The sequence below is a fragment of the Astatotilapia calliptera genome, chromosome 7 (genome assembly GCF_964374335.1).
Source record: "Astatotilapia calliptera chromosome 7, fAstCal68.1, whole genome shotgun sequence".
Lineage (NCBI taxonomy): Eukaryota > Metazoa > Chordata > Actinopteri > Cichliformes > Cichlidae > Astatotilapia > Astatotilapia calliptera.
In genome coordinates, this window is record NC_137428.1 from 802,501 (window position 1) to 813,998 (window position 11,498).

At 42.0% G+C, this 11,498-nt stretch overlaps 1 protein-coding gene across 1 annotated transcript in view; it reads left to right on the forward strand.

Moving 5' to 3' along the window:
- The window catches only part of rpgrip1l (RPGRIP1 like), a 23,036-nt gene extending 19,641 nt beyond the window's left edge, over nt 1-3,395 (forward strand). The window contains exons 25-26 of the mRNA XM_026172326.2: nt 1,020-1,156; nt 2,611-3,395. Of these exons, the coding sequence (XP_026028111.2) occupies nt 1,020-1,156; nt 2,611-2,726 (253 nt within the window). The 3' untranslated portion in view covers nt 2,727-3,395. The remainder of the gene's footprint in view (nt 1-1,019; nt 1,157-2,610) is intronic.
- The last annotated feature ends 8,103 nt before the right edge of the window (nt 3,396-11,498 follow it).

Here is an 11,498-nt window from a genome sequence, read left to right on the forward strand (position 1 = left end):
AAATATCCAGCAGCCTTGAGGTTTCCATTGATGAAGAATGGACCCACTATTGTTGTTCCCATATACCTCACCAAACCATCACTTTTGTTGTTCCAACAGTCTTGGAGGGATCCATCCAATGTGGGTTAGTGTCAGACCAATAGCGGTGCTTTTGTTTGTTAACGTCACCATTCACATAAAAGTTTGCCTCATCACTGAACAAAATCTTCTGCGTGAACTGAGGGTCCTGTTCCAATTTTTGTTTTGCCCATTCTGCAAATTCTGTGGCCGATCTGGGTCATCCTCGTTGAGATGCTGCAGCAGCTGGAGTTTGTAAGGGCGCCATTTGTGAGTAGCTAATATCCGCCCAAGGGATGTTGGACTAATGCCACTCTCCAGTGACATGCGGCGAGTGCTACGCTGTGGGCTCTTGCTGAATGAAGCTAGGACAGCCACTGATGTTTCTTCATTAGTCACAGTTTTCTTGCGTCCACATTTTGGCAAATCCAACACTGAACCAGTTTCACGAGCAAGCAGTTTGCTGACTGTAGCATGGGAGATGGGTGGTCTCATAGGGTGTCTTGCATTGAAATCTGCTGCAATGACCCGGTTACTGCGTTCACCAGATATCAACACGATTTCGATCCGCTCCTCACGTGTTAACCTCTTCGACATGTCAATGGCTGTAAACAAAGAGAAACTTGTAAATAACTCATGGAAGAATAAAGTTACGTTGAAACCAAGCACACCATTGTTGTTCTTGTGACGTTACCAATAACTTTGATGTGTCACATGGTCCTCTTCCTATTGAAAAAACAAAAGTTGTATCCAAGATGGCCGACTTCTAAATGGCCACCATGGTCACCGCCCATCTTGAGGAGTTTGCCCCCTCACATATACTAATGTGCCACAAACAGGACTTTAGTATCACCAACCATTCCCCTGTTATTACGCTGTATCCATATAAGTGCCCACCCTGTAGAACAGCCAGAGTCCAGGTGCTGGCAGGCTATGCTAACGGGACCGTCCTTTCCCAACAGAATCCGGTTCACAGTGGTGAGCGAGCCTCCAGAGGAAGAGGAGCAGGAGAGGGAGTGTGAGGATGTGGGCGTGGCCTTCCTGAGGATCCCTGACATCCTGGAGAAACAGCGAGACGTGACAGAGGAGCGTTTGAGCGGTCAGCACGCACCGAAACGATAACCACCAACAACACGACCACAGCAGCCTTTAAAGTTCTTAAAAGCAGAGACGCAGGAAACAAATGCTTTTCCTAATGTTCACCATTTTAGCTGATCTAGATTACGACCTCCAAATAACAGTGTTTGCTCGAGCGGCTTTCTCAGTGGTCCAGACCATCCTGCAGCATTTGTCTTTGAGCAGCTGGCGAGTCTCTGCCTCTCTGGGTTAAATCTAGATGTCAGAATAGAAGCAGTCAGTCCCTCGTTCAGTATTTCCGTTTGTATTCCTGCACGTTGACATGATACGGTAGCATCGGTCCCTCCCAGATCCAGGACACATGCTATGGTAACAGTTTTTGGCGTTCTAGCCTCGTGGTTTCTCTCACCATCACAAACATGCTTGATTGTTGCAGACCTGCTGAGTCGAGGAAACCTCTGTGAAAGACGTTCTTAATTTTAATTAATTAATGAATTTTTTAGTGTTGTGAGGGGAATAGTTCCTCTTTGAAAACGTGCGTGTCTGAGCCCACAGTAGGTAACGTGGGTAAAACTGTGGGGCTGTGTGGCCAATCCACACTTATTCCATCCAGGCCCGACATGGGTCATCCCTGGATTACTGCTGCACTGATGATCGATGAGTTCAGGTCCTTCAGCACGAAGCGGACAAGCGAAGTGCGACTGTGGGGCGACTCTCATCTGGACTCATTCAGATTGCACTCAGGCTGCGAGATATCAAAAGGGCGAGGAGAAAGCACGAGTCGTTTCGACATGAGCGCGTCTGCCGTCCGCAGGGGAAACTCGAGGCCTAGGTTTCACGTCAGCCGAGTGATGTTGAAGAATTCCTCACTACATAAATGGCCGTCTGCTCAGCCGCGCCCGCTCAGTCCACGTACACGCGGGTGTGCTCAACCGTGACATCACCGTAACACAAACGTGTTTACTTTGTCTCGTATTTCCGACCATGTCTGCCACTGATTTTCACACGTTCCTCCTCTCCCTGTGCTGCTGGGGTCTGTGTCACATCATGATAGCGATATCATCCACCCTGCACGTGTGTGTCTGTGTGTTTTTACTCCTGCAAACACAACGTGATTTGTGGAGTTTGTGTCTCCTGCTGTGACGACCGTGTGAACTCCAGGGAGCTCGCTCTCTTCACCGTGATGTAGTGATGTGTCGGCCTCTTACAGCCGACTCTTTGAAGTGAACAACGTGAGCCGGCTCCGAGTGCTTGTGTATAAATACACAAACAATACACATGAAATAGACATGAAAGAGTGAGTAATACTTACCTGATGCAGTGTAAAATGATCCCAGTACTGCAGCGAGGGCTGAGCAGTTACAAACAGCAGAATAAACAAACAACAAACTAAAACCGTCTGAGTCTGACAGACTGAAACCCAAAATCATTCCCTGAATAATCACAGTACACGTGTGTGTGTCTGTGTGTTTGCAGTGCTGGACGTGGAGGACAGCAGCGAGGTGGTCGGCACCCTGACGGTGTCCGTGGAGTGTCTGGAGGCTCTGCGCTCCATCATGGAGGAGGAGGAGACCGCCATCAGCAGGCTGTGAGAGGCGTCTCAAATGTGACGTCTCTGTTGTTTCAAAGCGGTGAATAAAGAGGACTGTGCTGAAGTCTGCTGTGAGCCTGTGAATATGATTCATTGTTTGCTCTTCTGCAGTTTCACTGTTTGTGAGCGAGAAACAAAGCGTGCCTTAAATTTTGTCCTTCCTGCACGAACGTTTCGATTCTGTGCAAAGAGGATGTGTCTGCAGCTGTGGCTTAGAAAGACATAAATCATGTTTCTGACGTTAATGCATAAAATCAGCTGTGATGTCTCGGTGTGGGGAAAAGAATCACAATCATTGTTGAAGTCATATTTCAAGTTGGAGTGGGGTAGAAGAAGGATTATGGAAGGAGCACTTCATCGAAGAACCACAAACACACACAACAAAACACAGTATAACACAAATGATGCCTCGTGTCAGGCGAAGCATTGATAACATAACACATGCGCAACATAAGATTCATTTACCGTCATTACGTCAGCACACAAGCTTCACATCCATCAGTTTTCACAGTGGGCAAAAAACTGTTGTTTTGATTGGTTTTCTTCTTGCTTTGATAAAAATCTTCTTCCTGTCTGAGTCCTCTCGTCTGTCCGTGCTGAAACAACATTACACAAAGTGATGGGCTCCTCTGTAACAAGAATATTTCTAATAAATACAAGAATAAAGCAACTAAGCTTCTTTTTTTTCTCTTATGAGTCACATGTTTCACCCTTTTATCGTTGTTTTTTCATATTTTTCTTCATTCACACTGTTTTTATCCTATAATTTTGATCTCATTTTACCTCCGTACGGTGACGTAAGAATGGGAAAAGCTGCACGTTCGGTGAATCTGTGTGTTGTGAGTAGAATAAAACAATGATTGGAACAGAATGTGCTTAAGTTTACTTAGATAACAGGGAGTGACTGTAATTTGGAAGAACGGGAAATGATTCATAAGTGTGTTTTTTAGGATGACTTTGTCAACCCCTGTTTACAGGACTATAGTGGACTTTGTTCAAACCAGTTGGTTTAGCTGTAAGTCCTGGTGTGTAACTGTGCAGAGTAAGGGATTTATTGACAGTGGAGGTCTGCCTGTCATGAATGCCACAGTTACAAGCCCCCCCCCCCAGACTGAACAATAGAATTAGTGGAAAACTACTGAAGAGGGGTGACACAGTTCCCATGAACTGAGAAAAGTCAAGCGTGCAGCTGCCAAGATGCCACTTGCCACCAGTTTGGCCATATTTCAGAGCTGCAACATCACTGGAGTGCCCAAAAGCACAAGGTGTGCAATACTCAGAGACATGGCCAAGGTAAGAAAGGCTGAAAGACGACCACCACTGAACAAGACACACAAGCTGAAACGTCAAGACTGGGCCAAGAAATATCTCAAGACTGGTTTTTCTAAGGTTTTATGGACTGATGAAATGAGAGTGAGTCTTGATGGGCCAGATGGATGGGCCCGTGGCTGGATTGGTAAAGGCAGAGAGCTCCAGTCTGACTCAGACGCCAGCAAGGTGGAGGTGGAGTACTGGTTTGGGCTGGTATCATCAAAGATGAGCTTGTGGGGCCTTTTCGGGTTGAGGATGGAGTCAAGCTCAACTCCCAGTCCTACTGCCAGTTTCTGGAAGACACCTTCTTCAAGCAGTGGTACAGGAAGAAGTCTGCATCCTACAAGAAAAACATGATTTCCATGCAGGACAATGCTCCATCACACGCGTCCAAGTACTCCACAGCGTGGCTGCAAGAAAGGGTATAAAAGAAGAAAAACTAACGACATGGCCTCCTTGTTCACCTGATCTGAACCCCATTGAGAACCTGTGGTCCATCATCAAATGTGAGATTTACAAGGAGGGAAAACAGTACACCTCTCTGAACAGTGTCTGGGAGGCTGTGGTTGCTGCTGCACGCAATGTTGATGGTGAACAGATCAAAACACTGACAGAATCCATGGATGGCAGGCTTTTGAGTGTCCTTGCAAAGAAAGGTGGCTATATTGGTCGCTGATTTGTTTTTGTTTTGTTTTTGAATGTCAGAAATGTATATTTGTGAATGTGGAGATGTTATATTGGTTTCACTGGTAAAAAGAAATCATTGAAATGGGTATATATTTGTTTTTTGTTAAGTTGCCTAATAATTATGCACAGTAATAGTCACCTGCACACACAGATATCCCCCTAAAATAGCTCAAACTAAAAACTAACTAAAAACTACTTCCAAAAACATTCAGCTTTGATATTAATGAGTTTTTTGGGTTCATTGAGAACATGGTTGTTGTTCAATAATAATATTCCTCAAAAATACAACTTGCCTAATAATTCTGCACTCCCTGTACACTCAAAAAAATAACTCTTTAAATGAACATAAAAAAATCATGGAAAGAATTTCCACGTGATTAAATTGCTTTATTTTAGCATTATGCAATTCTGTTACTCCAACTTAATGCACTCAAGTTGGACCAACTTAATTAAAGATTGATGAATCAACGTATTTACTGCATTTTGATCCAATATATTTTAATAGTGTTGATCCAACTTAAAGAGTTTTGTTCCAACTCAATTCAGTAGGTTTTCTCCAACTAATTTACTAAATTTGGTCCCAGCTTAAGTTAATTGAGTTGAACCAACTCATACAAATTAAGTTATTCCAATACAAGTCTTTAATGCTAATAGAAAGCAATTTAATCACGTGGAAATTCTTTCCATGATTATTTTAAGTTAATTTAAAGAGTAATTTTTTGGAGCATTTAACAAAGTCTAGAGTCTGGTTAACATCACTATTTCACTATTACATCTAAAAGGTAAATAAAAATTTGTCATACACATCTTTTTGTTTTCTCCAATTTATTGAATTTATAGCAAATTTCACATAATGTATAAAGAATACATGAAATGCAAGTACAAGTTAAGTAGTGGACAAAGTGGAAAGTTAACCTGTTAAAACAATTTTTTAACAACAATGAATGGCTGAAGCAGGTGATTTTCCGATGACTAATACAACTACTTTGAAGGTCAACAGATGCACTTTCAAAAAAGAAAATATCTGCAATTATTTTAGGTTCATGGTCCAGATACATGGTGTAGCTGTTGTAATGGGAACATTTCTCAATGAGAAAATAGTGTTTTGAGAACCTGTACTTTGTGTGCTGTTGGATAGTTCGTGTGCATCTAATTCCATAAGAATCTTCTGCAGGACCTCACAGGTGTACCTGAGTTCCAGAGGGTAGCTCAGCTTCAGTGAATAGACCAGACCAAGCAACATTGTCACTGCAAAAACTACATTGCCCAACTCACCCATCACTTCCAACCCCTCTAGAACAATCACAACATCCTGAGGGTCATCGCCAGGCTCCGCACCCTCTGATCGAAAGACACAGATTCCAAAGACTGTCTCTGCTATGGCAGTGGCGATGCTTGTTATCAACTTCCTGTGACAATAAAACAAACAAAAAAAAGATAATGATTTCTCACTAATGTCCATTGCAAACAGTTTTAAAAGTAAATATCTGTTTTACATTAATGTAAAATACCTAAAAGCTTTACTCATTCAAGCCTTATAATAATGTAAATGTAATCAAAAATGACTGCCCGATATTTTTCCTGACTCAAGAGAAGTTCATTCAATACCTCAACAATGTCTTTCAAAATCTTGAGTTGTGATAGGGGTGACTGTGGCACAGGAGGTAGAGCAAGTTGTCTACTGGTTTAATCCCTGGCTTCTCTAATCTGATACTAAAACTATCAATGGGTAACATACTGAACCCCAAGTTGCTCCTGATACATCCATTGAAGTGTAAATGTTACATAAAAATCTTGTATGAATGTGTGTATGAATGAGGTTATTATAATGATATTATAATAATGATAGTATAAAACACTCAAGAATGGTGTGTGTAGTATCCAGTGAGAAACTTAAAGCTCTTACTTTTCCTATTTTAAAAGGTATTTTTTACAGCCACCGGTAATTTACAGGAAAACCCCATCCCCTGAAACTCTTTTATGTAGTTCAAGCTTATCTTTGATCATCTCCTTAGTTAAGGATACAGGCAAGTTAACATACCAGGTAATTCTTCACCAGCTTCTTAAGATCTTCATTCAGGTACACGCAAAGACCTTTGGCGATGTATTCTCTTCTGATTTCAACAGCATCAGTCTTTATACACAGAGGGGGAAAAAAACAAATATATACGGAAATCCATCTCAACGACCTAGCAGTGGGATTAAAGAACTTTTAGTTGAATTACCAGGAATTTGTGAGAAATACAGAGGCTATTGTTTTACAGTCTTAATCTTTTCAAATAGTATTTATGCATTTTAGACAAGTCTGTCATTTTAATATTGTTTTGTAATTTGTGTATTAATTTAATCATGCCATACCCCCAATTCAAGAAAGTTTAGATGATGTGTACATAAAATCAGAATGCAATGTTTTCTTGGTCTCAAAAGTATATGTCACTTACAAATGAATATATTACATTTTTAACATGGGAATGTGATAATTTTTAAGAAAAATATTAGCTCACCATGAATTTGATGAACTGGCCTGCCAGCTCTCCAGACCTTTCACCACCTGATAAGATTAAACATTTATTATCTTTACAGGAGGGAACTGCAAGTCTCCAAGTTTATTAAGTAGAAAAATATTTAATTTCAAAAAAATTAAAAAACAGGAAAACATATCTGTTCATGTTTTGTCTTTCCTCCTCAGTGTACTAAAAACACATAAATTGTTAAATAAACCACTGTCCATCAGTTGCAACTTACAAACTTACAAATTTCAACAACCCACACGTAAAATGTAAATTTATCACAACAGTCTCTGTGGTAGAGCCAAACTAGCTTATGTGCAGAGGTTAAGTTATAAACAATATCTATATTTGGAGTAGCTAAGTCTTTCATATTAGGCTATCATGCTAGCATGACATTGTGCTATATTCTTGCACTAACGTGTTAGCTAGCTAGAATGGCATAAACAAACAGATATTTTAAAAAACAAACAAAAAAAAAAACAAATGTGAATAAATAGAACTGAAAAGAATCGACAAACTAATGATACCTTTGTGCAAAAAGTATTTTCATCAAGATGGATGAAGATAGATTCACTCTTACCTTTCCAAGATGACCGTGAAGCAAACCATGTGCTTTCCTGCCTCTTGTTGTTTAGAATCTCACGTGATCTTGTGATATCGCGAGTCTTTAAGGCAGCTAACCACTCTTGTTAGATTTTATCATGTCATATCAACAAGAATAAATTTAAGAGGCGCTAAGTTGATAAATTTCATGTAGATCTTATATGATTTTATTACGTTCACCTTAGAAACATAAATTCATTGTGTTCAAATTACATGTTAGAGTCTTGTAAATGCAATAACCACCAAATTTCACTTTTTTGAGTGTATAGTGGGATCTCCCAGTGTGCACTGGTAATAAAGCTTTGATGAAAAATACTTCAGCTTCATGTGACTCTTCTCCAGCTGAATATCAAAAGGATCGGTGAGGTCAAGACGTGAACCTCAGCAGTATCAGGAATAACAAACTTATAAAGATAATAAAAGTCTAGTTAAACCATGTGACAAACCCGGACTCACCTGTGGGGTTAAACGTGTTTCTGCTCTGCTCCATGTTGTTTTTGTGAGGGCTGTGGGATGTCAGCTCCAGCTGACACGGAGGAGGAGGAGGAGGTGAGGAGGAGGTGAGGACGGAGCTCAGAGGAGACAGAGAGCAGCTGAGGACGGAGGAAGACTCGCTGCAGCAGATAAATGTGAGTCTGACTTTAATTTGTGAAACTAATATTTTAAGGATTTTCAGGAAAAGATGGATTTCAGAGACTTCATGGCTCAGTGAGAGTTTCAGGTTTACACTAAAAGGTCAGTTATCAGAAACCCGTGATCATATTTTGAATACATTTTATTTTGAAGGCAGATTTAAAATGTTTTGGATGATTAGTCTGGGCGGTTTCTGACCTCCATACAGCAGCTCACACTGAAAGCTGTCGCTGCCGTATGGAGGTCAAATAATGCCCGAATGACTACAGAAAAGCAGAAGGATGGAACCTGTACAGACGCGTGGACATTCCTGCTGCTCTCTGATTGGCTGAACTGATCTCGGGAGGTGAGGTGTGAGGCGCAGCTGTGACTCTACGGTCAGAAGCTTTATTTAAAAAACAGCTGAAATTTTTCAGGCTGGGACTCTGAAGGACTTTCAGGTTTGATTGTGGCGATGCTTCGTCGCCTCACGTGTATTATTTGTTGTCTCTGCATCCGACGTCTCCATGACGACGGCATCGCCGCAGATTGTCCCCGTGAGGGAAACCAGCAGGACGCCCACGAGTCCAGCTGCTCGTGAAGGCTGACGGTTCAAATTCCACTCAGATCCCAGCGGAGACTCTGCGATCACGAACCTTCAAGAACTTTACAAACGTGAGAAGCTCAAGTTTGATTTAACAGAACGGGAACGCCATCGTTACCGCCACGGGGAGGAAAAGACTTCAAATACAGCTGCATTAGAGGCTTTGACACAACCTCAACTGGAAGATGATGCTCGTCTCTAAATGTGGGTAAAAGGAGACCTTTCACCTACTGTCACCTGCTCTGAGCACACATCTGTCCCACCTGCTGAGAAGAGCCTGAATGTTTCCCAGAATGCATTGCAGGCCTCAGACTGAGACTCATGCTGTTTTTAACACAGTTTAAATGATCTCCCTGGAAAAGTGATTGCACAGAACCAAATCTGGACTCGATCACCACCAACCAATCAAATGTCTGCATGACATCAGCAACCAAACACACCGGCTTTACAGAAAGATGGAAAAATTAGAATCATGTGATCGTCATCATCACTTTTACCGCTGGTTGCACGCTGGTTTGCATTCTCCAATCATCACTCCTCTTATGAAGGTTGATGCAGTCCGAAGATTTATTACACAGCTGCTCCACAAGAGCTTTTCCTTTTATTTGCCTTGCTGAGTGTCAGGAGCGCCGGCCTCAGTGATTCCTCATGTAGTGCAGTAATAACCTGTTTTGTACATGGCAGAGGGAACCCCTCAGCCTCTGAAGGACACATAGCCGTGCTGTTGCTGCAGTAACAAGAAATGGTGCAAAGAATAAAGATTAAAGGCCAGATGATATCCAAACACCCGTTCTTTCAGCCCGAGCCTGTTTTACAATAATGACGCTGATTTAGACATTCAGATTCACACAGATTGCACATTTGTCCTGCTTCCAAATGATGATGATTTACAAAACAGGCCGGTGTGCTCATTTCATTAATCCAATCCTAGTTTTGCATATGCACAGAGTAAAGTCGTTTAGAATAGAATAGAATTCAACTTTATTGTCATTGCACATGCACAGGTACAGGGCAACGAAATGCAGTTTGCATCCATCCAGAAGTGCTTTAGTGATATAGATATATTACAACATATATTAGCAATAATATAGATATGTGAGTATATTACAGAAATGGGTCTATTATGGTATGTTATAATGTACACGGTATGAAGTATGTTGTGAATATTCTATAACTATAAGTATGTACAGGCTGTAGTGAGTACAAGCTATGTGCAGGATATGAACAGGATATAAATATGAAATAAATAACTTTACAGAATCTGGGATATACAGCTATACAGAAATGGGAACTATGCAGGTTATAAACAGTTGTAGGATTAAAGATTATCGAATGTACAGAATGATTATTTACACAGAGCTATACAGTAGTGCAGTTAAGATAAGTGAGGGTGTAGATAGTTTCTACAGAGGCTATATAAAGTGCTAGTGGTTGTGAGTGGTGGTTCAGTCCATGTTATTATTGTGTGTTTGAGGGTACAGTTGTCCATTTGTGACAGTAGATGCGGGAAAGGGTTTGTGAAACTCTGAACTGGTTCTCGTTCTCTTTGAATTTCTGCACGACCTGGTTTCATCTTAAATTCGTTAACACTGTTGACCCTGAAGAGATGTCCCTGCGTCTCGACAAGGACAATATGTTACGGTTTGGAGGAGGACTCAAGCGCAGGACTCCAGTTCTGATGCTCACAAGAAGGATTTATTTACAAGTCACCAGGTGTATATACAAGAAGGTGCGGGGGGTGCTATATACAGCTGAGTGGGGGGAGAAGGGGTCTCCAGGGAAGTCCAGGGGAAAGCACGCGTTCTTCAGATCATCCACACACACGATCACAGGCTCACACTCCGACACTGCCACACGGGAATCACACGGGGGAAATCCAGGAAGCTCTGTAGACAGGGAGACAGGGTTAAGGACGACGCACAGAGGAAAACACTCTTAACTAGACTTTCTGTAGCTTGACTTCACTAACGCGTAGTAGACAATGATCCAGCGACGAACAGCAGTCACCTCTTGGCTTAAATGCTGCTCCCCTTAATGAGACCCAGGTGTCTCATCTCCCGAGGGCGTGGGTCGAGGGCGTGGGCCGAGGGCGTGGGTCGAGGGCGTGGGCCGAGGGCGTGGGTCGAGGGCGTGGGCCGAGGGCGTGAACCCACAGTGAGTTCCGCCCCGGCGAGAGAGAAGAGGAAGAGAAACAGAGAGGGCTGATCAGCGTGCAGCTGATCCGCCTGGCCGTGACACAATAAGGACCAGGACGAGTTTCACCCTTTAAAATATGACAAGAAGAATTTCTGACCAAGTCTAAGCATATGATGAGACAACCTGAGTAATAATATGAGCTAATAAAACACGTAAAAGGAGATTCAAATGGGACCCATCAATCCCAGAGGGACTCAGCAGACTCACAGAGCAGAGCAACTCAGATTCATTCAATTCAGTTTTATTTATA